Raw genomic sequence first — 27466 nt, forward strand, 5'->3', positions numbered from 1 at the left:
CCCTTCACTGTTTTACAGTTCACTCTTCCAACAGCGTGATGGATATCACTATTTTTTTGTAGCGTGTTTGTTTTCACGTCAGTTAGCAAATGAAGGAAAAAGTGTGTGTCTCCTTAGGTAGTAAGGGGGAGGGTTAGTTTTCAATTCACTTGGGATAAATTGTTTCAAATATTGCTTAGGAAACACTCACTTTCCCCTCTGATATTTATTCTTTTTTTTTTTTTTAAATAGAAATAGAGAAGGGAGTCTCACTATGTTGACCAGGCTAATCTCAAACTCCTGGCTTCAAGCAATCCTCCTGCCTTGGCCTCCCAAAGCGTGAGGCTTAGAGGCATGAGCCACTGCACCAGACCACTAATATTTATTCTTAAATGTGCAGCAAGTTTTCATATACACTAGCCAGCTCTGTGCTTCTCCTGCTAAACATTCCAAAATTATGATGATACTGTGAAGGTACTCTTAGGAAAATATTCCTAAATCAGACTGAGTACCAGATTAGCTCATTTTGAGATATTGTGCATAAAGTGTATTTTACTAAATTTCTTCTAAGACAAGCAAGAGGCTGAACTAGCTTGCTATTCTAAGAAAAGTCAGACATTTTCAGTGGTTTTGGAAAAAGTGAAGCTCCTACAACAAAATACTCCTAGATTAAAATCTCTTCTTCTGTATTTACCAACCCGAGTATACAGAATCTTACAGTCAGAGTGTAGCTCTGGGCATGTCCCAGTTGTAAGAAGCTTAAATAATTGGTGTGGTGAGTGAAAGCCAACAACCACTTCCTCTCCTCCCTATGCCCTTGATTAACCTGGCTCCAACTTCTGCATCCTTTGGCTCTTGAGACTCTGAGGATAAGGGAAACATTCTTATGCCTAAGACTAGCCCATGGCTGGGCATCTGCAGGGCAATGGGGACAGCTTTAGAGTCCTGAGAGGGCTGGATCAAGAGTATGGTCACATGGCCAGGTATGGGGGCTCACGCCTGTAATCCTAGCACTTTGGGAGGCTGAGGTGGGCAGATTGCCTGAGGTCAGGAGTTCGAGACCAGCCTGGCCGACATGGCAAAACCCCATCTCTACTAAAAATACATAAATTAGCTGGGTGTGGTGGCGCATGCCTGTAGTCCCAGCTACTCAGGAGGCTGAGGCAGGAGAATCATTTGAACCTGGGAGGTGGAGGTTGCAGTGAGCCGAGGTCATGCCACTGCACTCCAGGCTGGGTGTCAGAGCAAGACTCTATCTTGCTCTGAGTAAGGTCACAACGAATAACAAAGGTGTGAGAAGGAAGGGACAGCCAAGAGCAAAGGGAGAAGGCCACGAAAGAAGAGGTGAGCCCTGGGTCCCACTATCATACAGAATGTAATAGAAGAATGAAATCTATAAGAAAATTCCTGATCAAACAGAAGAGAAACAGACTGCTTCACACTCCTGTCTGTCTTGCAATTAAAGGGAGAATTCACTCGAGAGATGACATAAGAACCAACATTACCTGCTTCTGAAGTGTGGCATCCTTTCCCCTCTCCAGCACCTTAGCAAAAAATATATAAAAACTTTCCTCTATTGGCTGGAAAATTAATCTGGCCACAAGGGAGCCAAGATTATTCACTATATCATACACACCTACAAAACAAAAAAGAAGAAACAACAATCATGTTGGTTTTTCTACTTTAATTTTTATAGCACTATTAAAATTATTTAATATTTTCATTAAAGTTTGTTTATCTTGAGATAATTATAGATTCACACAGAGTTATAAGAAGTAATAGTGGCCAGGCACGGTGGCTCATGCCTATAATCCCAGCACTTTGGGAGGCCAGGGTGGGTGGACTGCTTGAGCCAGGGAGTTTGAGATGAGCCTGGGAAACATGGAAAAACCCCGTCTCTACAAAAATGGAAAAAATTAGCCAGGCGTGGTGGTGTGCATTTGTAGTCCCAGTTATTTGGGAGGCTGAGGTGGGAGGATCACCCAAGCCCAGGAGGTTGAGGCTGCAGTGAGCTGTGATGGTACCACTGCACTCCAGCCTGGGCAAGAGAATGAGACCCTGTCTCAAAAAAAAAAAAAAAGACAAAAAAATAGGAAGTAATAGAGGGATCCCATATATACCCTTTACCCAGTGGTAACATTTTGTAAAACTATAGTACAATATCACAACCAGGATACCAACATTGATACAGTCAAGATACAGAATGCTTCCATCAACAGTACTTTCTTATACAGGTCATTAATGCAAAGTTGATGTTTTTCTATTTGATTTCGGTTACTTTGGGATTACATTAAAAGATAAAAATGAAAATACTGAAAGACTATCTAGCCACACAAACATGGGGCAGATTCTTATGGCTGTGACAGTGAGCTCCCTTTTCTCCTCTCTTGGCACCTCCCACCTCCCAAAATGAACACCAGAGCTCTCAGGAGGCAAACTAGAGGGCCGGGGTCTCACCAGAATACCTGACACCAAAGTCACATTGGAGGGCATAGTCAGTACAAAGACCTACAATTTACAATCTTCAGGATTTTCTTTAATCTTCAGGTTCATCTTTCATTAAATGTATCAGAGAAAAATATTAGGAAGTATCTATTAATAGTATTCACCTTTAATTAAAACACTACAGAATTTCATCTTACCCTGATCACCAAAGTTCAATACATTCAAAAATGTCATCACATATCGCTCGCCTATAAACAAAAAAGCAAAATAATTAGCAATGTCAAATGCACATTACTTTATTGTTTCCTTTCTCTTACCAGCTATCAACTTTTCCAGCTGACAAATAAAGGAGAAATACTAGGTAATCAGTTAAAGACATGTCCTTGTCCTAATGTTGATTTCAAATAATCTCAGAGTAACAATTTGGAAAGTGCTGAGGACTTTATTGACAGCAAATCTCCAAGCCAGTTAAATTACAAATAAAAAAAAAAATAAAAATAAAACAAGTCCAAAAAGGTTTTTTTTTTTTTTGAGACAGAGTCTCGCTCTGTCACCCAGGCTGGAGTACAGTGGCACGATTTCGGCTCACTGCAAGCTCTGCCTTCTGGGTTCACGCCATTCTCCTGCCTCAGTCTACTGAGCAGCTGGGACTACAGGCGCCCGCCACCGCGCCCGGCTAATTTTTTTTGTATTTTTAGTAGAGATGGGGTTTCACTGTGTTAGCCCGGGATGGTCTCGATCTCCTGACCTCGTGATCTGCCCACCTCAGCTTCCCAAAGTGCTGGGATTACAGGCGTGAGCCACCACGCCCAGCCCTAAAAATAAGTTTTTAAAAAAGTATGTGGAGATTATTAAATGTTAATAATGAAAATGATGGTCCCAAGTCTTAAGGGGAGGTCAGATAATCTGAGCGTAAATTATCTGTGAAGAGTCCATGATTATATGCACAAGCTTATCCAAAGGTTCCTCAGGGGTGGAGACAGCTCCCTGGGGGCTGGCAAGGCATTAGACTGTCTTAGATTTGAATCATGAACTCAGGTCTGAGTTCATGATTCAAATCTAAGACAGTCTAATGCCTTCAAGGTGAAGACACCAGCCAGGGCCCCCATCCCCCTGGCTTTCATGAAGTTTCTCATCTATGAAGAAAAAGTGTTGACCACTATGGAAAAGGAGCACTAAACAGTGCCCACGCCCTGAAGGGCAAATTCTCACCTCCTAGTAACTTGCTCAAAAAGGAAAGCATCAAGAGGCTAGAAGCAGTGAGGATCTTCTCTCAAGACTTTCTCCCACCCTAACTCTCTCTCCAAGCCCCTGCCACTGTGTTTGTGGTAGCGACCACTGCAGGTTCTCACAGGCCTGTGTCTCTGTGCTGCTTGGATCCACCCTCACTGCTAACAGTTCCAGCTTCTGCAAATACAGTTTTGTTTTGTTGTTGTTGTTGTTTTGAGATAGTCTTATTCTGTCGCCCAGGCTAGAGTGCAGTGGCGCGATCTCAGCTCACTGCAACCTCTGCCTCCCAGACATAAGAGAGTCTCCTGCCTCAGCCTCCTGAGTAGCTGGGATTACAGGTGTCCACCACCACGCCCAGCACTTTTTTTTTTTTTGTATTTTTAGTAGATGGGTTTCACCATGTTGGCCAGGCCAGTTTCGAACTCCTGACCTCAAGTGATTCACCTGCCTTGGCCTCCCAAAGTGCTTGGATTGCAGGTGTGAGCCACTGCGCCTGGCCTCAAACACAGCTCTTAAATCAGTCTCTGCTTTCATATCTTTTTTTTTTTGAGACAGAGTCTTGATCTGTCACCCAGACTGGAGTGCAGTGGCGCGATCTCGTTCACTGCAACTTCTGCTTCCTAGGTTCAAGCGATTCTTCTGCCTCAGCCTCCTGAGTAGCTGGGATTACAGGCACCCGCCACCATACCCAGCTAATGTTTTTTTTTTATTTTTTAGTGGAGACGGGGTTTCCCCATGTTGGCCAGACTGGTCTTGCACTCCTGACCTCCCGCCTCGGCCTCCCAAAGTGCTGGGATTACAGGCGTAAGCCAACACACCCAGCTTGCTTTCATATCTTTAAATGTTTTTTTTTTTTTTTTTTGAGACAGAGTTTTGCTCTTGTCGCCCAAGCTGGAGTGCAATGGTGCTATCTGGGCTCACTGCAACCTCTGCCTCCCGAGTAGCTGGGATAACAGGCGCCTGCCACCACGCCCAGCTAATTTTTGTATTTTTAGTAGAGATGGGGTTTCACTGTGCTAGCCAGGCTGGTCTCGAATTCCTTACCTCAGATGATCCGCCCACCTTGGCCTCCCATAGTGCTGAGATTACAGGCGTGAGCCACCATGCCGGGCCAAAATGACTCTTTAATGTTTGCAAAAAGTCCAGGCTCCTTAATTCTGTATTTGTGGGCTTTTATACGCTGACCCCAAGCTATCATTTTGGATTCCCTTTGCCAACCTCACCCTCATCACCCTGTCATCTTCTGCTGCACCCTACCTCCCAGGTTTTAGCCCTCCAGCTGCTTTGAGTCAGGCTGGGCCCACCTTGGCTCCTGTCATTCTCACCACCTAGAGTGTCTTTTCTGCAGGGCCCTCCCTGTCTTTTGGCAAAATAGACCTCTCCTTCCTACATTCTGTAGACTCCCTGAGGGCAGGAGCCCCTCTCAGTCATCTCTATGACCCTGGTTTCCTAGCAAAGCTCTAGGAAATGAGTTTCCAAGTACCACACACCTCACAGCCAAGTAACAGTTAACCACATAAATGTCTGTGTCTTTGGTGAGAGAATGAAATGCCTGAGGCCATGGCCTGTTACTCATTCATCTCAGTATTCTCAGCACCTGGCATAGTGTTCAGGAAATGTGGGGGCAGAAGTAACAGCACATACATTTTTGCCACTACAAAAAGTGATTTCAAGCTGAGCTCAGTGGCTCATGCCTGTAATTCCAGCACTTTGGGAGGCCGAGGCAGGAGGATCGCTTGAGTCCAGGAGTTCAAGACCAGTCTGGGCAACATCACAAGACCCTGTCTCTACAAAAAAATTAAAATATTGGCTAGGCGTAATGGTAGGTGCCTTGCCTGTAGTCCCAGCTACTTGGGAGGCTGAGGTGGGAGGATCACTTGAGCCCGAGAGGTCAAGGCTGCAGTGAGCGGTGTTTGCACCACTGCATTCCAGCCTGGGTGACAGAGTGAGACCCTATCTACAAAACAAAAAACAAAAAACAAAAAAAAAAACACCAGGGATTTCAACTTTTTTAGAGCTGTAGTTTTAAAAATATATCGAATCTGAGGATCTCAGTCAGGCAACTTCCTTATTTCACAGCCAAGGAGATGGAGGCCCTGAGAAGTTCCTAATGGCACTCTGCCAGTCAGGGAGTCAGGCTAGGGGGATCCAACCATGGAGCAGGCTCCTGGCACCACATTCAGGTCGAGCTCTGGAGGCTTTAGTTTGCAGTAAACTTAAACCAGCTGCTGCAAAGACATGTCTAGAGACATGTGTTGTCTGCAATCCAGAAAACCAATTTAGGGCCATCACTTGGACTGGATCCATTCCTTCAAACTTATTAAAACTGCTCTTAAAACCTTGGAAGGAAAAAAATGCATATGAGCAACTGTCCTTTCCAAAACTCCCTCCACCGATTTTCCTGTTCTTACAACAATGTGAACTATCATCATACACATTTCACAACAGTTACGTTGTTGCTTTTCTTACCCCATTCACAAATACATGCTGAATAGCCCTCCTGTGCCAGGCCACAGGGAGGCAGTAGTGAACAGCACAGTCTCTGCTCCCCAGGAGCTAAGTGCTCAGGCCCTTCACTCAGCTCTTCTGAGGCTTCTGACCCTCCCTTCCCCGAGAAGGCCTCGGAACGGTTTCATTTTTGTAATAGCAAAGTTATAAGGTTAGGCTGGAAACGTGTGTACTCTCAAAGATCAGAGAGCCCTCAGACACTGCCTGGTCCTATCCCTTGTTCACAGATGGGGAAAGCGAGGCATAGGGGGAGTTGCTTTCTTTTGGAGACATAATGAACAAAAAATACAGATGGGGGGAAATAAAATAACAAGATAATAACAGTTGTATTAGAATGCTAGTATTATTTTTTCTATTTTCTTATTTTTTTCTAACGGGACTATATTTTATAATTAAAAGAAAATTTTTGAAAAGATTAAAAATACATTCAGTAATAGGTATATGGATATGAAATACATATGAAGAGAGAAACTACTACCTTCAGCAACTTATAGCTGTCTTAAATCTCACTTTTTAAATTAAAGCTGGGTATAAGTAAACCAACACATATACATACAAAAACTAAATGTGCTTCCAGCCCCTTGCTGGCCCTCCACATTGAGAGCTCTGTCATAGGTAAACTGAAAGGACCAAAGTCTGACCAAATTCTCATACAAGTGCATTTTGTTGTTTAAGAAAATAAATCCAGGATTAGGGAATTGACATAATTTTTAAAAAGAAGAAGAAGAAAATAAAATGATATAAATAAATGATATAAAATGATAAAAAGGCTGGGTGTGGTGGCTCGCGCCTGTAATCCCAGCACTCTGAGGCAGGCGGATCACAAGGTCAGGAGATCAAGACCATCCTGGCTAACACGGTGAAACTCCGTCTCTACTAAAAATACAAACAAATTAGCCGGGTGTGGTGGTGGGCACCTATAGTCCCAGCTACTCAGGAGGCTGAGGCAGGAGAATTGCATGAACCTGGGAGGTGGAGCTTGCAGTGAGCCAAGATAGCACCACTGTACTCCAGCTTGGGCGACGGAGCAAGACTCCATCTCAAAAAAAAAAAAAAAAAAAAGATAAAAATACTTTTATGTAACTGATGTAATACTTTTATAATAAATTCATAAAAATCATATAACATGGGGTTTTGGAGTTAGACCTGGATCCCAGTTAAGCTGTTCTTTGTTACTATAAAACCCTAAAGAAGTTCTGCAACCTCACTGACCCTTAGTTTCCTCATCCATGATGAAGGGGAACAATATGTTTCTTATAAGGCTGTGGAGAGATTTAAATTAGACCACTAAGTAAAGCATCAAACTAAACAGACGTTGGTTTCTCTCTCCGTATTAAGCCCCCTCCTCCCATTTCTGAAATTCTTCTGCCCCAGAGGCTCTGGACAGGTGGTCTGGACCCAGGTAACTGGCAGTCCTATGAAATCCCCTTCTACTATGGTCTCCCGACGATTCAGAGTGACCGTCTACTTACCTTCTGTCAAAATCTGTTTCAAGAAAGACTGTTTGAAAAAACTCCAAGTGAGTTTAGCCTCTTTCCAGTTTATAAACGCCTAGAAAACAAAACAAAACAAAAACATCACAGGCATTGCAAGTCTAAGAATGCAATGCTACATGAGAGGCAAATGCAATCTGGTCTCTAAATCCCAACTTGGATAGTCTCCACTGAATCCTCATCCAATGCTAAGCACACAGAAGGCATCTCACAAACACTGGAGAAGAATTTACATTACTAAACACAAAGCCAAAGTCTGTAAGGGCCTGCCCAAGACTCATATACTGAGACCCCTAAAGAATCGCTGCTGTCCCTTGGGGGCCCACACAGTACACTAACCACAGCTAACACGTACAGCTCACAGTTTGTTCTTTCCTTAAAAACTGTCTAAAGCATGCCAGGCTGCAGAACAAATTCTGCTCCATATACTGCACATTGTAATGCTATGTTCAGCCATCCAGGGCCCTTTCACACAAAGCATAGGAGCTGCCCTTCTGCATTACAAAAGAAATTTAGCCTTCGCAGGTCAGGTAAACCACTCAGAATGGGTATGACAGAGGAACGGAGAAAACAAAATTTCTGATATGACTCTTCTAAAACTCCAGGCCAGGCGAGGTTGCTCACGCCTATAATCACAACACCTTGGGAAGCTGAGGTGGGTGGATCACCTGAGGCCAGGAGCTTGAGACCAGCCTGGCCAACATGGCAAAAACCCCATCTCTACTAAAAATACAAAAATTAGCTGGGCATGGTGGTACGTGTCTGTCATCTCAACTACTTGGGAGGCTGTGGCACAAGAATCGCTTGAACCTGGAAGGCAGAGGTTGCAGTGAGCCAAGATGGCACCACTGAACTTCAGCCTGGATGACAGAGCGAAAATCTGGCTCAAAAATAAATAAATAAATAAAACTCCCAGCGGCACCAAATGGCCCATTTCCTAAGGACAAGGAAACACTTAGGTAGGGTAGAGGTCAACCTATTAAGAGACAGGTGGCCTCAAAGCCAGGGAGCTGAGCGCAAAATGGAAGAGCAAGGCAGCCAGGGAGCTTGGTATCCTCTGACTCCTGTTTTTCTACCTCCCACAGTTCTCTCTGGGGCCCCCTCCTCTATCTTGTAGGCACCCTGGGATCCCAGAATATTTAAACTAGGTGTTTGGTTTTTTGTTTTGTTTGTTTTGTTTTAGAAACAGGATCTCACTCTATCACCCAAGTTGGAATGCAGTGGCATGATCATAGCTCACTACAACCTCAAACTCCTGGGCTCAAGCCATCTTCCCCCCTCAGCCTCCAGAATAGCTGGGACTACAGGTGTGTGCCACCATGCCTGGCTCATTTTTAAAATTTTTGTAGAGATGAGGGTCTTGCTGCACTGCCCAGGCTGGTCTCAAACTCCTGGCTCAAGCAATCCTCCCACCTCGGCTCCCAAAGTACTGGGATTCCAGGCGTGAGCCACCATGCCTGGTTGATGTTAGGTTCTTAATCCTAGGGTACTTGCATTTTGAAAAGTAGTGATTATCCAAAGTGATTACTTCTCAATGGTAGGATTTCAGAGGGCTTTTTGGGAGGGGAGGGCTGAATTACAAAGGCCAAGCCCACTCTACCTCTCCAAAAGGTCAGCCACAGCTCTGGAAGTGGGCCCAAGGGCAGGCCTGGAACCTGTCTCAGTCATGTGGGCCCCTGTTCTGGGCAGAAAGCCCATCCGTGAAGAGCAATGCTATCCAGTAGAAATGTAATGTTAAATTTTCTAGCAGCCACAGTGCACAGGAAAAAGAAACAAGTGAAATTAATTTTAATATATTTTATTTAACCAAAATATTATCATTTCAACAAGTAATCCCTGTAAAAAATATTTTTTTCATATTAAGACTTTGAAATCCAATATGTATTTTGCATTTATGACTCAACTGAATTCAGACTAGCTATATTCCAGAATGCTCTATAGCCACATGTGGCTGGTGGCTAACATTTGGGACAGGGCAAGCCTATAGCACCTCTGAAAGCAAGGATCACTTCTAGCCCCCATTCTCTTTACTCCTTGGTTTCTGAGCCTTTTTTCCAGACACAGGGAGCGCAAGTGTGAATCCTCCCAAACAGTGCTGCCCTCAGGGAATCAGAGAACCTAGAGCAGATGCCAGATTATCTCTTTAGCCCAGGAGTAAATCTTCCCTGATGAGAAGGAAATTGGGCCACAAGATGTTTAAAACAGGCCATCTCCTTTCCCCGGAACAAAGAGCACCAGACAACTTCCTACCACTAGGGGGCACTGGGGACCACGTCATCTTCAGACTTGGATTCTGACCACAGCCGGCTTCAGCACCTTCTCTCTCTCACACTGCTCCTCACCCCTTGCCATGCTGTGGTGGTCCTCCCAGGGGTCAGCAAAGCAGGACCTGTCCCCTTTCTAAAGGAAACGAAGGCTGCTGCTTGTCATGAGGCTCTCGTGATGCCTGCTTGCCTGCAGGTTGTGAATGGATTTGGGAAGATGATTGAGCTCTTTAAAGACAAAGTTCTTTGGGAGAATGAGATCATGATGGTGTATCTAATCTGAGAGCTCATACTTGATTTTCCTAATGCCTTTGGTTTAAATGGGCTTGTGGTTCAGAAGGAATGGTGACACCACTTACTAAAAGTGCTCATTAAGGACACAGAGGCAGGAAATCCAATCTGAGATGCGGCTTCTCCAGGCAGGGGCTGAGTGGCGGGAGAGAGGAAGCATGTGGTGGACTGTTACCATTCTATTCAGAATGGAGGTTCAGAATGGAGGTGTCACTTGGGGCGGTCAAAAGAGGCCTATTTCGCAATAGCTGGGTTGGTACTGATGAGCTGATCTAAATAGCCAGGAATTTCCCTGGAATACCCTGACAACAAGCCATTCCACTGCCTCACTGTACTAACGGAGAAACGGCAGCTAAGGTGGTAAAAGGTGATGGATGGTAACTCCAGGGAAGGTCTGGAATCAGAACTCAGAGGCTCATCACACTTTCACCTGAGTCACTCGTCCACTTCCCAAACTCTTCTGACTCAGGATGATATGATCAGCCACATCCTTACCACAATGACAAGAGTCACTGGTGAGTGTGGGGCTACCATCCTGTCCACTGCCCTCCATCACCTCCTCCACCCTACAGAGCACTCCTTCCTCTCCCTCTTGCTCCACCTATCCCAGTCACTCTGGGGCTATCGATGCTGCCCCAGCTTTATCCATCCTCCCACTTTCATCCGTCCTCCCCGTCCATACTCCTCACCTGGACAATTGCCACAGGCTCCCAGTGAGCTTTTTTTGCTTCTTACTCTTTCTCTAGCCTATCCTTCTCATTGCAGGTTCAGGCTTTGGAGTCAAGCTTGGAGACTGGGGCTCGACCTGCAGTTCCTTGAATTATTAGTGTAAATGTCGCCGTGAACAAGATACTTAATTTTGCTAAGCCTTGGCTTTCTCATCTGCAAAATGGGATAAGAAGTCCTGTCTCATGGAGCCAGTATGAGGATTGAATGAAAAAAAATAAGACACTATAACTCTGTAAGAGACGGCAAGCTCCTCAATACAGTTTGATCATGGTGCTGTTCAAAAACCTTTCATTAGGCTCCACTACCCCTGAATTAAACCCAAGCTCCACAGCACTGAGGCCACTGCCACCTGACCCTAGCCTGGCAGCCAGGTTTACTTCCCTTCATAACTTCCCACCACCTTTTCCTTTCTCTCCCTTCCCCCATTGTCCAGCCAACCTAAGTACCCCAGTCATCTCTACATTCCCAATTCCAACACAATGATGGGCAGGTAACAAGCACTGAGCAAATTTTCTTTCCTTCTGTGGTCACGAATGCCCATCTCTAGCACACATATACATTTAACCTCTGCCCACCCATGTGTCAAAGTCCAGCACAAAAGAAGCTTCCTCCATGAAGCCTTCCTTGATGTTCCTAGATGGAATTCAGCAGTCCTTCCTCTGTGCTTCTATTTTGATAACGCTAGACACACACTGTCCTATAGCATAGTTGAGTACAGATCCTATCTCTCCATCACCATGCAAGTTCTGAGGGTAGGGGCCTCACTCAGGGCACCTGGTACAGTGCCTAACATATAATAATGTTTAATACATGCTTGCTGAGTCAAATTCCTCAGCTTTACTTAAATATTAGCATATCTCTCATATTAAATCCCTCAGAATTGTCAATGAATATAAACAGAAGCCATTATTTGAAGTATCATTAATTTATTATAAGGTTAAATAAGCATCTTTAAAGAAGATGGAATTCTACAAGAACAGGAAGGGAAATCTCACAATTAGGTCAAATTGATAGTAAATATAATTATTTGACCAGCTTCCATTAAGGAAGTCCCCAGTGCAGAAAGCTGCTCTGGGGAGTCAAGTCAGGCATGCTGCTCATGGTAAAGTCATACACTGCATTCATGCATTCAGAATCATCTCATTTCTTTTCTTTTTTTTGAGACAGGGTTTCACTCTGTCGCCCAGGCTAAAGTGCAGTAGCATGAACACAGCTTACTGTAGCCTCAGTCTCCAGGGCTCAAGTGATCCTCCTGCCTCAGCCTCCAGAGTAGCTGGGATCACAGGCATGTGCCACCATGCCCAGCTAATTTTTACATGTTTTGTAGAGACGGGTTCTTACCATGTTTCCCAGGCTGGTCTCAAACTCCTGGGCTCAAGCAATCCTCCCACTTCGGTCTCCCAAAGTGCTGGGATTACAGGCTTGAGCCACCACACCCAGCCTCTTTTTTTCTTTTTCTTTTTTTTTGAGACAGAGTCTTGCTCTGTTGCCCAGGCTAGAGTGTAGTGGTGCGATCTCAGCTCACTGCAACCTCCACCTCCTGGGTTCAAGCAGTTCTCCTGCCTCAGCCTCCCAAGTAGCTGGGATTACAGGCACATGCCACCATGCCCAGCTAACTGTTTTGTATTTTTAGTAGAGACGGGGTTTCACCATGTGGGCCAGGCTGGTTTCCAACTCCTGACCTCAAGTGATCCGCCCGCTCAGCCTCCCAAAGTGCTGGGATTACAGGTGTGAGCCACCACGCCCGGGCTTCTTTTTAAAATAATAAACCTGAATTATGAATTATTCCACCTGGAACTTCCTAATCTTTATGTAAACAATAACTACTATGGGCAATAAGCCAATTTCTTTTGGAAGGCTACATAACATAGGGGTAAGCCACAGTCTAAAGCTAGTCCCCAGCAAAAGGTGGAGAGAAGTGGGTCCAAAACCAGCTATGTGATTTTGGATTAGTCACTTAACTCCTCTGAACCTCAGTTTTCTTGTCTGTAAAATGGAGCTAACAGTATTTATCTCATACATTACTATGAGAATTAAACACAAAATCCATGTAAAGTGCTTGGTGTAGTGCATGGCACAAAACATGCAGTCAATGGCAGTTATTGTAAATGGCTCTTTGTCAAGGTTCAAATACTTTCATGGAACTCCTGAAGTCTTCAGAGGGGCCTCACAGGTCATGTAGGCCAACAATCTCACTTTAAAAATGAAGACCCTGAGGTCTGGGGAGAGTCCCACAGGCTTCAGATCTATATCAGGTGCCTCTCAAGCCCACAGGAACCTCCCTGAGGCCCAGGAATCACCTCTCCTACATGTCTGTATCCCTGATGGCACCAAGCATGGCGCCATGTTCTTACTGTATGTCAGCGGGAACAGTATCACTATATGTGACAGGTACACACAGCCTTCTCATGATCAGGGCTTGGGTCTTTGCAGTCTGGGCATGGGTACTTTCAGAGCATATTGCCAGATTAAACCGCTGAGCTCCCACACCAATACCATCAGAGCTGCCTAGCTAGGGTGCCCCTGTAGAGCCAGCTCTGCTCTCAGGGCATCAGTGTGACGGTGGTGATATCAGTTGTCACTTAAGGATACCCACTTGTGCCAGGCCACAATGTTAAGACCTTACATGCCCCAACTCATCAGGCCCTCAAAACAGCCTTAGGAGTGAGGTACTATTATTATCCCCATTTGACAGATAAAGAAACTAAGCTTAGAGTTCTGAGCCCATCACAGGTTTTATTTATTTAGTTATTATTTGAGACAGGGTCTCACTCTGTTGCCCAGGCTGGAGTGCAGTGGCACAATCATGGCTCACTGCAGCCTTGACCTGTGCTCAGGCGACCCTCCCACCTCAGCCTCCTGAGTAGCTGGGACTACAGGTGCACACCACTACACCCAGCTAATTAAAAAAAATTTTTTTTTGTAGAGACAGTCTTGCCATGTTGCTCAGGCTGGCCACCACAGAGTTTAATAAACACTTGGCAGACTCTTTTCTTTACCTTCTCTCTTTGCTTATACTAATGGTTCAAATGTTCCTTCCCAAAATACTGCTGGGGCACAGGGACAGGCCCAGTATGAAAATCTGCAGGCTTGGTACAGGTGGGCACCAGGAGACACTAAGGGGAAGAAGAACTCTTCTGCACTCTCGGACCTGCTCTGGGGGCAGGGGGCAGAAGCTCTAGGCAAGAGAAGCGATCCTGAGTCCTAACCATCTAAGCCTGTAGATGAGGCACAGTGGTATCCAAAACGTCCTGTTGGTTTAGGTTATAGGTAAAATCTAGCTGAGCAGAATGGAGAACTCTGATCTCACAAATGAGAACATATCTGGCTTTGATATATAGGATCTAGTTTTTCTTGAAAAGTTGTATAACAGGATTCTGTAAATTCTGAGACTTAAGTCTCACATATTTTACTACTTTTTCAAGTATCACAAGAGGAATAAGGAGAAATCCAGCATGTGCCTTACCACAACTGAGTGCATTACATCGGGCAAGCAAACAAGCATGGAGAGAGGGGAAAGTGCCCAGAATGGAGGAGCTCATGAAGTGTCTTAGCAGAGACAACGTGGCAACATCATCACGTGTGCAGCTCCGGTGGCATGGGCAGCAGCACTGACCCCAGAAGAGCCAGAAAATGAAAAGTCCAATGGCCTGAGTGTGAAGGAATTGAGTCGAAAAGATTATGCGCCACTCCACACATCTGCTGTAGAATCCACAGTGCTCTAGATGGGAAAGTGTATCACCTGAAAGACTAGCCTGACACTCAGAAGGAGACCATGTGAGGCCGGGCGTGGTGGCTCATAATCCCAGCACTTTGGGAGGCCGAGGTGGGAGGACTGCTTAAACTCAGGAGTTCAACACTAGCCTGGACAACATAGTGAGACCCTGTCTCTACAAAAAAAATTTTTTTAATTAGCTGGGCATGGTGGCATGTACCTGTAGTCCCAGCTAGTTGGGAGACTGAGGCAGGAGGATCACTTGAGCCCAGGAGGTCAAGGCTGTAGTGAGCTATGATCACGCCACTCTGGGCAACAGAATGAGACACTGTCTCAAGGAGAAAAAAAAAAAAGACCATTTTGGGTTCATCCCTACTTTCTCAGAACTCTCAACTGTGTGCTAGAAGTCAACTGAGGAAGAAAACCAAAACCATAGCAGAATAGAGAGAGTGGAGCACAATGGTGGAGCCTGTGCTCTGCTGGCATGTGAGCCCCTCCAGGCTGCTGTCCTCACTCTGACCCTCACCTAGGACAGGTATTTATTCACTAAGCCTTAGTTTCTCAACCCTAAAATAGAAACAGACAGTGTCAGCCTTTCAGGGTTGTTGTTAAGCATTAAATAAGGCAGGTAAAGCATTCAGCATAGGGTCTAGCACAGTGGTTGTCAACTGGGGGCAATTTTGTCCCCCAGGGGACATTTGGCAACGTCTGGAGACATTTTGGGGTGCTCCACTGAGGGGTGGTTGCTACTGGCATCTAGTGGTTTGAGGTCAGAGATGCTGCTAAACATCCTACAATGCACAGGACAGCCCCTACAACAAAGAATTGAGCAGCCCAAAATGTCCACAGTGCAAAGATTTAGAAACCCTGGCCTGGCATAGAGCAAGCACTCCATAAATATGAGCTACAAAATTCTATTTATGATTATAACAATAAACCAGTTGCAGTTTCTTTCTCTCAAGGATAAGCAGCACCTATGATTAAAATGATAAGAGATAAAAATGTATTACTTACTCCATTTCTTGTGATACTGGGTAACAGATCTGTTATTCTGGAGACAGGAAGAGTTTGAAGCTTGGTTGATTCCGGGGAACCCAGTAACTTTGTGAAATAAATAACATAGCAGAGCACCAGAACTGTGGTATAGAAAAGCTGAGAAAAAAAATAAACTGTTTTAATAAAGGCATAATTAAGATATGCCTATAAATTTGATCTCAAAGGCCAGTCAAGTAATAGAACTCTCTTGATTAACTGCACTTTCTATTCAGCAATGCCTTACCCTCTGGGAAATGGCACTATTCACTTAGACCCAACTCCACTGCAGCATCTACCTGCAAAGTGTTCCCAACACTTCACTTAACTGGAAGAACATAATTCTTCTCGGCAGGCAGAATGTAATTTCCATCAGAGATGTACACTAGCTCAATTACCACAGCCATGTCTGATACATTCTCAGAAGGTGTGTATTTGGCCAAAGGAACGGCTCTTCCACCTAGTCAGCACACTGCAAAGATCTATGTATCCTAACTGTGTTAATATCCAAGGACTTGCCGTCATCAAGGACTGTGGGTTTTCTATAAACCCCGGAAACCTGTGCCATTAATGATTACAAAGCACAGTTGAGCTGCTGGCTCTCTCCTCTTCGCCAGGGCAAGAGCTACTACAGATAGGGGAAGAAAGGGTAGGGTGATAAGAGGGCCCACCCCTCCCTCCACCCATCCAGGACAAAAGAATGGCTTCTGGCCAGGAGCAGCCAGATGTGTTTTGTCTGCAGATTGAGGAGGAAAGTCCAAAAAAGCCCCTTTTCACAAGCTCCCTTCGACCCTCTTTCCCTCCTGAGAACAGCAGTACACACTGGTTCAAGAAAGACTGGCACCTCTAGACTTGCTTTCAACCTGGCAATATCAAGGCTGCTCCTGTAGTAAAGGCACAGGGCAAGGAAAAAGAAGAGTCTCACTTTAGTAGGTGTGGGCCCCTCTGCTCTCCACTCCCAACCATGCCTGAGACAGAGCCCATCATCCACCAGCCTTCTTTCTTCATGCTCCAAGCCCTTAAAGCTCCAACGGCACTGCTGTGAGCCACCCACCTGATGCCAGTGTCCTCTGTGAGAAGTACCCTTTACATAAATCATTACTAAGAATCTTAATTTATCTTCCTAAACATTAATGAAAACTACAACTGCTTTGCACTGTAAAATGTTCTAGTAACTATCTGATCTTAAATTTCATTTTTAAAAATAGCACTTGTACTCTAGTTGTATTTTTATTAGAACTAGAAATATGAACTAGAACTAGGAAACAATGAGATGGAAATGAAGCCTAAATTGCTAAAACTGAACACATACCTACTCTGACTTGATTCATGCCCTCTGAATTATGTGAGATTTCAATCTAAGTTTAAAACAGGCTTGGCAGAGTTTCCACCTATTCTGCAAAAAAAAGATGGAAATCCAGGGAAAATAATACATAAACAATTTGATTCCCACCCCACCCCCCACTGATTTTTTTCTCCTTTACAAGACTATCAGATGACCAAAGATCAGTTTGAAACAGGCTTGCCCACTGAATGTCTAAAAGGGGTTTTTGATGTTTGACAATGAAGTCCAGTGTGTGGCCCTCACCAGGTCCCTAGAAACACCTACGGTCTCAGTGTATGGAACACAATAGACCTGGCAGCTAGAGAAGCAGTGCCAAGGCCACCCTTCTGGTGCTTCCACCTCCTGCACAGGCATGGGTACTGCGAATGCAGACCACACGGCGGTGGGAACAAGAAGAAAAACCAGTTGGAGAAACAAAGATCATATAAAAAGTTAAAAGCCATGATTCTTACCTGGGCCAAAGAGAAAATGTACAATCCCCAGTGAGGCAACCACAGCACGAGAAAAGCTGTCAGAACGCTCTTAAGAATTACCGACAGGCTCTCGACAATCACCTGCAAACATGTGGTTAAGGTGCAGTTTACAAATATCATCAAAAAGTCAAGATGTAATGGAATGATAGACAGAAAATCTAGGGCAGTGGTTACCCTGGCTGTGGGGGCAGGGCACACAGCTGGACATAAGTATCAGTAACGTTTTACTTCTTGGGTAGGGTGGTGGGTTCATGGATCTTTCAGTATATTATGCTTTAAGATTTACATTAAATATATATTCTTTTGTAATCTATTATAAAAGATGAAGAGAGAAAAGTTAATGTTAGTATACAACTAAATATAACCACTAGAAAAATCTGAAAAACCTTTACGGTCCTTCTAAATTCTGACTTGAACTAATAAATTATTAGCAAATCTGTTTTTTATTTATGGTAAAACAGAGGTGAACTTTAGCCTAGCCCATCTGACAAATTTCAAGTGTAAGAACTTAACTGACCATGTTATCTTTTTCTAAATACATTTTTAGGTGCAAGTCTGGAAAAATCATTCATTCTCTCCTATAAAAGCATTTTTAAAAAACAACGCTTTTTCTTATTCTTCCCATTTCCCATTCACAGCAGAAGGTGCACTGACCTTGAGCTTCACAAACATATGTGCTTGTGCCAAGACCCAAAAGGGCTCTCCTAGAAGCTCCACCACTGCCGAGAGACCAAACAGCACCACTCCAGTTGCATAGTGAGGGACAACATTAGGATCTGGCACTTCAAGCAGCTGCAACCAGATCCAGCCCAGGAATAAGGACCAAAACACACCCAGGGGGACTCTGGAAGAGGAGAAAAAAAAATTCACCAAATTTTAAAATAAATATAAATATATATTAAAATAGTAACACTGAACAGAAAAAAATAGTTATAATACAAACAGCTACCATTTATTTATAAGATACTAACTACATGCCAGGCACTATGATTCACGCCGCTTATCTCACTGACACCTCACAATGGTCCTCTGTCATTATCTCCATTAAAAAAATGAAACTGAGGCTGACAGGCACTGGGCAATTTGGCCAAGGTCATGAACAGCTAATCAAGGGCAGAAGGAAGACCCAATCCTGCAATAACTCCAAAGCCTAAACTTCTATCCACTGGGTTACACACACTGACCCCATAAGCAAAATTCCCAGAAAGAAAATGCCTGTTGTTAGAATGACTGAAAGACTGTATACAGCTGTTCCTTGCATCCCAAATAACCAACAGAGCAGTGCTCAGTATCCTTTCGCATGTTTCACATGTGTACCATGGGGCACTTAAATATGACTGGGTGGTTAACAGTTGTTCCTCTAATAAAATGAACACCTACCAGCCCTCATGACAGTCATTTCTGTGAGGCAATAAGGAGTTATGCAAGGGCAGCACTGGGAACTAACCTCAAACCCCAGCCCTCCCTGCAGGGACCTAGCTGGAGAAAAGCCATTGCGATTTTAAGCTAATGTATTTGATCTTCAAGAATATCCTAAAAGACTCAGAACTGAAGTCACATAACAAAACTGAAGAAAAATGTAATGAAACCCATAAAAGGCTTTCAAGAAATACTAAATCTAAGTGGCTGTTAAAAGCTCAAAAGATATTATAGAGCAAAAAGATTAGGAATAAAAAAGATGGCACAGGCCAAGTGGAGCCCACGGTGGTGGTCAGAAACAGCAAGAAACCACCTCCAAAGAGGATGAAACCAGGGCTAGAAACCTGGCCCAGAAACCCCAACCCAGAACCTCTTCCTGGTTCCTGGATATCCAGAGAGAAAATAAGCCAAGAAGTTCCTTTGACACAAACACTCTCCCCTTCTTGTTGTATGCCTGCTCCCAGAAACCCATGGCGAAACTGAATCTGGAGGCAATTCAGCTTTAGGCACGTGTTACTGTTTCATTTCCAATGCTCACTACACCTGCCTTCCTGAAACGTGTCTCCTGCCAAAGCACAACTCACGTTAGCCACAGCAGGTTGAGGGTCTGGCTCCAGTCTCGCTGGGTGCCCCCACTGAGACATGCTCTGCGGAAGGCCTCTCTGGCCAGGAAGAGGGTGGTTGAGTAAAGCAGCGTTAGTCTGTAAATGAAAGGGAGAAATCAATAAGGTCTCAAGTTTTTTCATAGAGAGAACTTCTGGGATTTTTCCAGCAACAGGGAGGAGATAAAGTCTTGGTCATAAACCACTGGTGGTGATGTGGAGGGCAGGGGGCTCTTACAGGACCCCCTACCGGTCTGATCCATGAGAACTAATGAGTTAGGAACCAAATGAAAGACACCTGAGGGTGTGTGCCTACAGTTACGTGAAGAATAGAAACTGCTGCAGTGGCCTCAAAAGGCTTCAGCCTTCATGGCTACAGGCAGAGGTGTGGCCATGACCACAAGGAGGAGAAGAAGATAAGATTATAACCCCACCCTTCTTGGTCACACTGACACGAGTCACCGATGGCCCCTGTGAGAAAAGCTGAGCCTCTACCGAGTGGAGGCTCTGGCCAAAAGAATCTCAAGACAGGCAACAAGGCCGGCAACCATTACAGAGGCTGCTGCAACCCAGATCAGCAAGGCGTGCCTGGGTACCTCCCAGGTGGGCAGCACCTGGGTGAGCCTTCCTGCATCTTAGCGAGGAGTAGCTGAGATCTCCCCTCCTCAATAGACAGCCGTCTGGGTGAAGCCAGAGTAGAGACAGCCCAGGGTTAAGGTCTCTGGGGTTGTCCAAGGATTATCCTGCTACCCAGTGCCTCTGTGGAACACTGCAAATAAGGAGATGGAACCAAACCTTAAGCAGGGGAGCAGGGCAGGCCAGACAAGGGCTGTCAAAGCAGGACCTGCCAATCTCAAGAAGGCTGCCTGGGGAGAAAAATCTGAGCCCCTAGGAGGATTTGCCCCTCTTCCTTCCTGCTTTTAAAACAGTATTTCTTAGGGCCAAGTGCCTATATTTCTCAGGCTCATGCCTACAATCCCAGCACTTTGGGAGACTAAGATGGGAGGATCGCTTGAGCCCAGGAGTTCGAGACCAGCCTGGGCAACACAGTAAGACCTCATCTCTACAAAAAATAAAAAAATTATTCAGGTGTGGTGGTGCACACCTATAGTCCCAGCTGCTCAGGAGGCTGATATGGGAGCATCGCTTGAGCCCAAGAGGTCAAGGCTGCAGTGAGCCATGATGGCGCCACTGCACTCCAGCCTGGGTGACAGGGCAAAAGCCTGTCGTCTCAAAAAAAGAAAAAGAAGAAGAAGGTGAAGAAGAGGAAAAGAAAACACATTTCTCAAAGAATGGTCCCTGTTTCAAAATCACCTAAGGAGCTTATAAAAATTCAGATTCCTGGGCCCCTGTTCAGCACTATGTAGTGCAAAACTCCACAGATGATTCCTTTGCTCAAAGCTTGAGTCCTGCCACTAAGCTCTGAGACCAGAGCCAAGAGTATATGTTTGGTAAGTATTAGACATGAAATGCTGTCTGGAACATATTGTCTTATTTATCAGGACATGAAGACACACCTGAGAAGCTGAGCTATTCCGAGCACTCACATCATTTCATATACTTTGTGTCATTTGTGAAGACAAAATATGCGTGGGTGTCCTTGAACAGAAAGGAGGCGAGTAGAAGAAACAAGCTGAGTCTAAAAGACAAAGAAGTCATCTTTCCAAGAGCCTCCAAGAAACTGATGACAAAGACTCAAGCTCGAATCCCAGTTGCCATATCCCAATTATAAAATCACTGAGGAGGGAAGGAAGGTGGCTGCTCCAGCCCTGCCATTATGAAGCGCATCCTCACAAACTGCCGAATTTCTGTTTCCTTTGCTGTCAGCAGGACAAGAACATAGGATTATATCTGAGAGAGAGTTTTTAATGAATTACTCCCACTCTTCTCCTTCCTGACTTCCAAGAGCAGGAAAATCAGAACAGCTGGCAAAGAAATGTGCATTTGGAGGCTGCTGACGGAAAACACTCCATGGGCCCATTAAAAGTAACATCGCCTGTGCGTCCCTCCACTCCTGCACGCTTCTCCTCAGCCTACTGCTAAGACATTCTGCTGCTGATAAAGGTCCATGCTTCTAGAATCCAAGGATGACAAACAGGTACACAGTTTGAAGAAAGCCTGGCTAGGAAGGTGAACTCTGACAGTGCCAGGGTGCATCTCCTCCTACCTTACATTTACTACGCCAACGATTTCCTTTGACAGGAAGCGAAGAATAAATGCATTCAAGACAAAGGTGATCAACCGAAACAACACCTATAGAAAAAGAGGAAAAATACATAAGAATAAATGACGTTAGAAGTGTTTACTTAGCTGAAATGAGAACAATGTGGCTGTTCTTCCTAACGTGATGTAATGACATACCGCAGCTTTGTCACGGAGACTCTCCTCTAAGACGCCCAACCTGTCTGCATTTCTCCTGAAATTTCATTCCATGGGATCTCTCAGCACTCCCGTGCAGTAGTCAAAGAACCCAGGAAGGTACTTGGAAGGCTCCCTAATTTATTAATAACAACAAAGAGGCCCCAATAGACTCACTGAGTTTCTACAGGCTCAAAGTCAAGCCCTTGAGGAAGCAGAAAGAGAATTCTAGTTAGTGGTTCACCTTGCCGGGCCCTGGCCACACTCCCCCACCCCAGCCTGTTTAGAAATAGCACACGCTTAGCAAGTGGGAGCCTTAAGGGTATAGCAGACTCACCAGAAATCATGGGGACTAATTTCTCTTTTCTTCTCTGCCTCATAATATCTAGGAATTTCAATAATGACATTTATATCGTTCTGAACTTCAGTTTTCTGAACTAGAACATAGAAAATGTATTTCTTTATTGAATACTTGTCTCTTTCCAGGGAGAAGTTGAAATACCTTTTAAATGATGCTGCAAAAATAAGATAACGTAATGTAACGTGGGGGTAAGGGAGAGAGAGTCCAATTATTGCCGCTTGAAAGGGACATATCCTGAGACTTTCCAATCTGTCAATTCAAGAAAACCATCTAAGCAAAGAGCTTCTCCCATGAGACACAGAGAACAAGAAGACTGTAATTAAACAGGGTTGCTAAATGGGGATGCTGGGAAGAGTGCAAACCTCATTCACTGAATGACTCCCTTCTGCATCCCAGCAGCAAATGAAAATCACTTCTGTGTTAAGCACCGTCAGAGTTATCTGTGAAGAGTTGCAATTTGGAAGATTTGATCTAAGCATATCAATGGACTACTGTGGTCTGAAAATCTCTGGGGACAGCTACGACCAAAAAGGGACATTGTGTAACACTGTACCTAAAGTGTCACAGAGCAGCAAGGTCTCCAAAGCCAAGAAATCACCATCTTAACCGTTATGGAGTCAAAGGTAGTCTTTTGAGTCTGATGACAGCTCTGTAGCTGCTCCTTAGAAACATGCAGATATGGCTGGGCATGGTGGCTCATGCCTGTAATCCCAGCACTTTGGGAGGCCGGGGCGGGTGGATCAACTGAGGTCAGGAGTTCGAGACCTGCCTGACTAACATGGTGAAATGCCGTCTCTACTAAAAATACAATTCACCATTTAGCTCTTCTATCTGTTATCTTCTAATTGTTATAAGCCTCAATTTCCTCGGTCAAATGAGTTTACCTATCACATAGGGTTGATTAAAAGGATCAAAAGAGATTGTAGGGCTGGGTACAGTGGCTCATGCCTGTAATCCCAACACTTAGCTGGGTGCAGCGGCTCATGCCTGTAATCCCAGCACTTTGGAAGGCCGAGGCTGGCGGATCATGAGGTCAGGAGATCGAGACCATCCTGCCTCACATGGTGAAACCCCGTCTCTACTAAAAATACAAAAAATTAGCCGGGTGTGGTGGCAGGCACCTGTAAGTCCCAGCTACTCGGGAGGCTGAGGCAGGAGAATGGCGTGAAGCCTGGGCGACAGAGCTAGACTCCATCTTAAAAAAAAAAAAAAAAAAAAAAATCCCAACACTTTGGGAGGCTGAAAGGTAGGAGGATCACTTGAAGCCAGGAATTTGAGACCAGCCTGGGCAACACAGTGAGACCTCATCTCTACAAGAAATATTTTTAAAAGAAATGAGACTGTAGAAGTGAAAGCATTTTTTAAGTGCATACAAATGAAAGGCATTAATACTTTCAGCATAGGTGGCTTAGAATTAAGATAGAACAAGCTCTCAAATTCTTGCAGAATAAAATGTAACCACAAAGCTACCTGAAGTGTCTACAGTGTAATTCGAGAAAGCATACAAGAATGAAAACACTCAAGAAACCATATAAAAATATGGTTATTAAAAAAAAAAAATCCAAGCGCGGTAGCTCACACCTGTAATGCCAGCACTTCGGGAGGCTGAGGTAGGTGGATCACTTGAGGTCAGAAGTTCGAGACCAGCGTGTCCAACATGGTGAAACCCTGTCTCTACTAAAAATACAAAAATTAGCCAGGTGTGGTGGCAGGTACCTGTAATCCCAGCTACTTGGGAGGCTGAGGCCTGAGAATCGCTTGGGCCCGGGAGGCGGATGTTGCAGTGAGCCGAGATAGTGCCACTGCACTCCAGCCTGGGCAACAGAGCGAGACTCCATCTCGAAAACAAAAAACAAAACGCCATGTGTACATACTTATGTTAACCTCAAAGTTATCACTGTCTAAGAAACTTAATCTTCCAGGCCATATCCATATCTCCTAATTGGTTTGAATAAAGGTTGCAGCTAATGAAACTGAGGTTGCTTACGCCACCCAGTATTTGCCACACACTGTAGTCCTTATTAGCAACACAGCCTTCATTTACTTCCGCAAAGGACTTTACAGCTTTTGTTTTAAGACAGGGTCTCACTCTGTTGCTCAAGCTGGAGTGCAGTGGCATAATCACAGCTCACTGAGGCCTCAACCTCACAGACTCGAGATCATCCCACCTCAGCCTCCTGAGTAGCTGGGACTACAGGTGCATGCCACCACGCCCGTCTAATTTTTGTATTTTTTGTAAAGACAAGGTTTCACCATGTTGCCCAGGCTGGTCTTTAACTCCTGAGCTCAAGCAATCCTCCTGCCTTGGCCTCCCAAAGTGCTGGGATGACAGGCATGAGCCACCGCGTCCAGCCAACTTTACAGTTTTAAAAAAAGGCTCTCTCACATCTGTTAAATTATTTGACACTAAAAACAACGAGGTAAATGCACAGGAAGCAAGACTGAGGGTTAAGTGACTTCCTCACTGTCACACGGCAAGTAAATGACCCAGCTTGACCTTACAGGTAAGCCACCTGACTCGTAGTCCAGTGTGTTTTCCGCTATAACTTGTTTTCGTTTTATGAAGCCTATCTGAGTAGTAAGATATTATCAAAGGCTGAAAAACAACCAACATTGTGGATAAAACAATAAACTCAGTTATTTATGTAGTGAAACAGAAAAAAAAAATCCCTAGGTAAACTTAGAATGGATAACATTTACTAAGCACATATCACGTGCAAGGCACTCTTCAACATGCTTTCCATAGGTTATCTCATTTCATTCCTACATTGACTATTTTAAAAATACTTATTACCCTAATAAAAATAGCTACATTTATTAAGTACTTGTAGTGTGCCAGGCACTTAAGAGGCATGATTTCATCTAATCTTCCTAATGACCCTGTGAGGTTGCACTATGATTCTCATTTAAGATGAAGAAACTGATACTCACAGAAGTCATGGTATTTATCCCGAAGGCAGGCATCTAGCAAGTGACAAGGCCCAAACTCAAGCCCCATTCTGCTTGGTTCTTTCTTCTGCCCTCCATGTGCCTCTCTAAGATAAGGGGTAGGGTAGATTCGGGACTTGTGTGAAGTAGGGTTGATTGACTCAAGAGTGAGACAGAGAGATACTGAGCCACTTGACTTAAGAGGTTCAGCTCCTGGGGTTGAAAGAATCTTCAGATACCATTTGGACTAACTGGCCTGTATCATACCTGACAGATGACAAAAATTAGGGCCAAGAAGGGAAGTGACTTGTCCAAGATCACATAAACAGAAGATGCAGCCAACATGTATTAAATGCATACTAAGAGCCGGGTACTGTGTTAAGTACGTTTATTTGAATGATCCCAATCAATCCCTGCTTATGAGCTAGGTACGACATATTATTACCCCCATTTTACTAGTGAGGAACTCAGGCTCTGCAGGTGAAGTCACTTGTCCTGGGTCACGGAGCAATCCAAGCCTAACTCCAGATTTCTGTTCTTAGCTATGCCATATGGTCTCTCGGAACTCAGTGGGACTCAAAGTTTGAGGAAGGTGTTTGATGAAGGAAATGAACCCCTTGCCTGAAAAATATCAGATTCTCGAGCACGAAATACCAGTCCCTCACCCCCGCCACCTGATCTAATTCACTCCTACTGCCATATGGGAAATAGAATGCTCAGAAGGAAAGCGGCTTGTCTGCAGTCACCCGGCCTAGACTCTAAAGGCAGGCTCCTATCTCCGGGCCAGGGTCTCCCCTCATCAATGCCACCGTCTCCGGTCGATCCCCCCACCCCCTCCATTGCGGGGTCCACCTCGGGACTGGGTCGGCCCTGGGGCAGGCTCTCAAGGGCCCAAGGGCTGCCATCCCGAGAATCCCGGCTGCAGTACAAGCTGGAACCTGACGGGCAGAGAGTACCTGCAGAAGGAGACCGGAGGAGGCCAGCCGGGCCGCCTGGCCCAGCACCTCCTGGCTGCCCATAGCCTCCGCGCCAGGCTCAGACACCAGGAAATGCCGCCGCCACTCCGCTTAGTCGCGATAAGATGGCGTCACGGAGCGCCTCGCTGTCTGATTGATGGCCTTGAGAGAGGGGGGCGGGGCACGAGAAGTTCTGGCCCTTTAAGTGGGCCTGTCTCGGGCCGTCTGTTATGGCGCCTGGCTCTTTCTATTTCGGTAGGTCCTGCGCTGTCTGTCGCTTGTGCGCTGTCTGTCCCTCTCTTCCCCGTATAAACGAAATAGTGTGGCGAGTACTAAGAGATACCGTTAAAGAATCCAAAGTTCCTTCTCTGAGGCTTTCAGCCACCAACCAAGAAGCACTAACTTTCCTGGCCTCATCTGCCAAAAGGGGAACAAACTTCTCACTGGCCTGTTAAGAAGATTCTTACCATTGACCTTTGCTTACAGAATCACAGCCACAGACCCTCTGAATTAGGCTGGACAGGAATTGTCCTCATTTAACAGAGAAAGAACTGAGGACCAGAAGTTAGATATAGCACTGTCATGTGTATGGTTTTGTGAAATCCTTCCGAAAGCTCTGAGAATTGGCCCCTGTGGTTAGAGATGAGTAAAGCCTTGGAGATGGGAAGTGACTTGTTCGAATCTACACAACTTGTTTCCTGACTAAGTGGATACCAGGCTCCTGATCCTAAACTTATCACTCTTGCCTGTATGCTAGAAATTGTGAGGGCAGAGTGGAAGAAGGACTGGAAGTGCTTTGTAAAATGTAAAGCGCCCAACATACACAATCAGCTGTTGCTCTGTCAGTGTTCTTATTATCTACCAAGCAGGCTGTAGGAAGCCCAGTCTTTCCCCAATCTCTTTTAGGCCTCACATGATTTGGCCCCAACCTATCTTCTACTACCTTTCACACGATCATTGCCCTTCCCAACACTATCTAGGCCATAGCCATTCCGAGTCCTTACTGGTCCTCAAACAGGCGGTGACTCACTGGCCTTTGCTCCTCCACCCTCTTTGTCCAAAGTGTCTTCCCTGACAGCACCCCTTGCCCTCCTAGACCACACTGTCCGGACTTTCCTGGCCAACCGCAGCTGGTACCTGCTGTGGACTAAATGTTTGTGTACCCTCAAAATTCATATGTTGAAGCCTAATCCCCAGTGTGATAGTATTAGGAGGTAAGGCCTTTGGGAAGTAATTAGGTCCTGAAAGTGGAGCCGTCATAATGGGATTCGTGTCCTTATAAAAAGAGATGTCAGAAAAATGATCTCCGTGTTTACTGTTTGAGGATACAGCAAGAAT

At 45.0% G+C, this 27466-nt stretch overlaps 1 protein-coding gene across 5 annotated transcripts in view; it reads right to left on the reverse strand.

The window, feature by feature from the left end:
• The window catches only part of RFT1 (RFT1 glycolipid translocator homolog), a 39204-nt gene extending 12762 nt beyond the window's left edge, over positions 1-26442 (reverse strand). The window contains exons 1-9 of one of the 5 annotated variants that reach the window (XM_004034307.4): positions 26129-26442; positions 21693-21778; positions 19508-19624; positions 18159-18348; positions 17484-17585; positions 15669-15806; positions 7635-7713; positions 2622-2672; positions 1485-1615 (exon numbers count right to left, since the gene is read on the reverse strand). In XM_004034307.4, coding sequence (XP_004034355.3) covers positions 1485-1615; positions 2622-2672; positions 7635-7713; positions 15669-15806; positions 17484-17585; positions 18159-18348; positions 19508-19624; positions 21693-21778; positions 26129-26191 — 957 coding nt within the window. In that variant the 5' untranslated portion in view covers positions 26192-26442. The remainder of the gene's footprint in view (positions 1-1484; positions 1616-2621; positions 2673-7634; positions 7714-15668; positions 15807-17483; positions 17586-18158; positions 18349-19507; positions 19625-21692; positions 21779-26128) is intronic. The other 4 variants (XM_055382667.2, XM_055382666.1, XM_019024286.3 and 1 more) reach the window with 4 other exon arrangements.
• Positions 26443-27466: the final 1024 nt, after the last annotated feature.

This window comes from Gorilla gorilla, chromosome 2 (assembly GCF_029281585.2).
Source record: "Gorilla gorilla gorilla isolate KB3781 chromosome 2, NHGRI_mGorGor1-v2.1_pri, whole genome shotgun sequence".
In the NCBI taxonomy this organism is placed as follows: domain Eukaryota; kingdom Metazoa; phylum Chordata; class Mammalia; order Primates; family Hominidae; genus Gorilla; species Gorilla gorilla.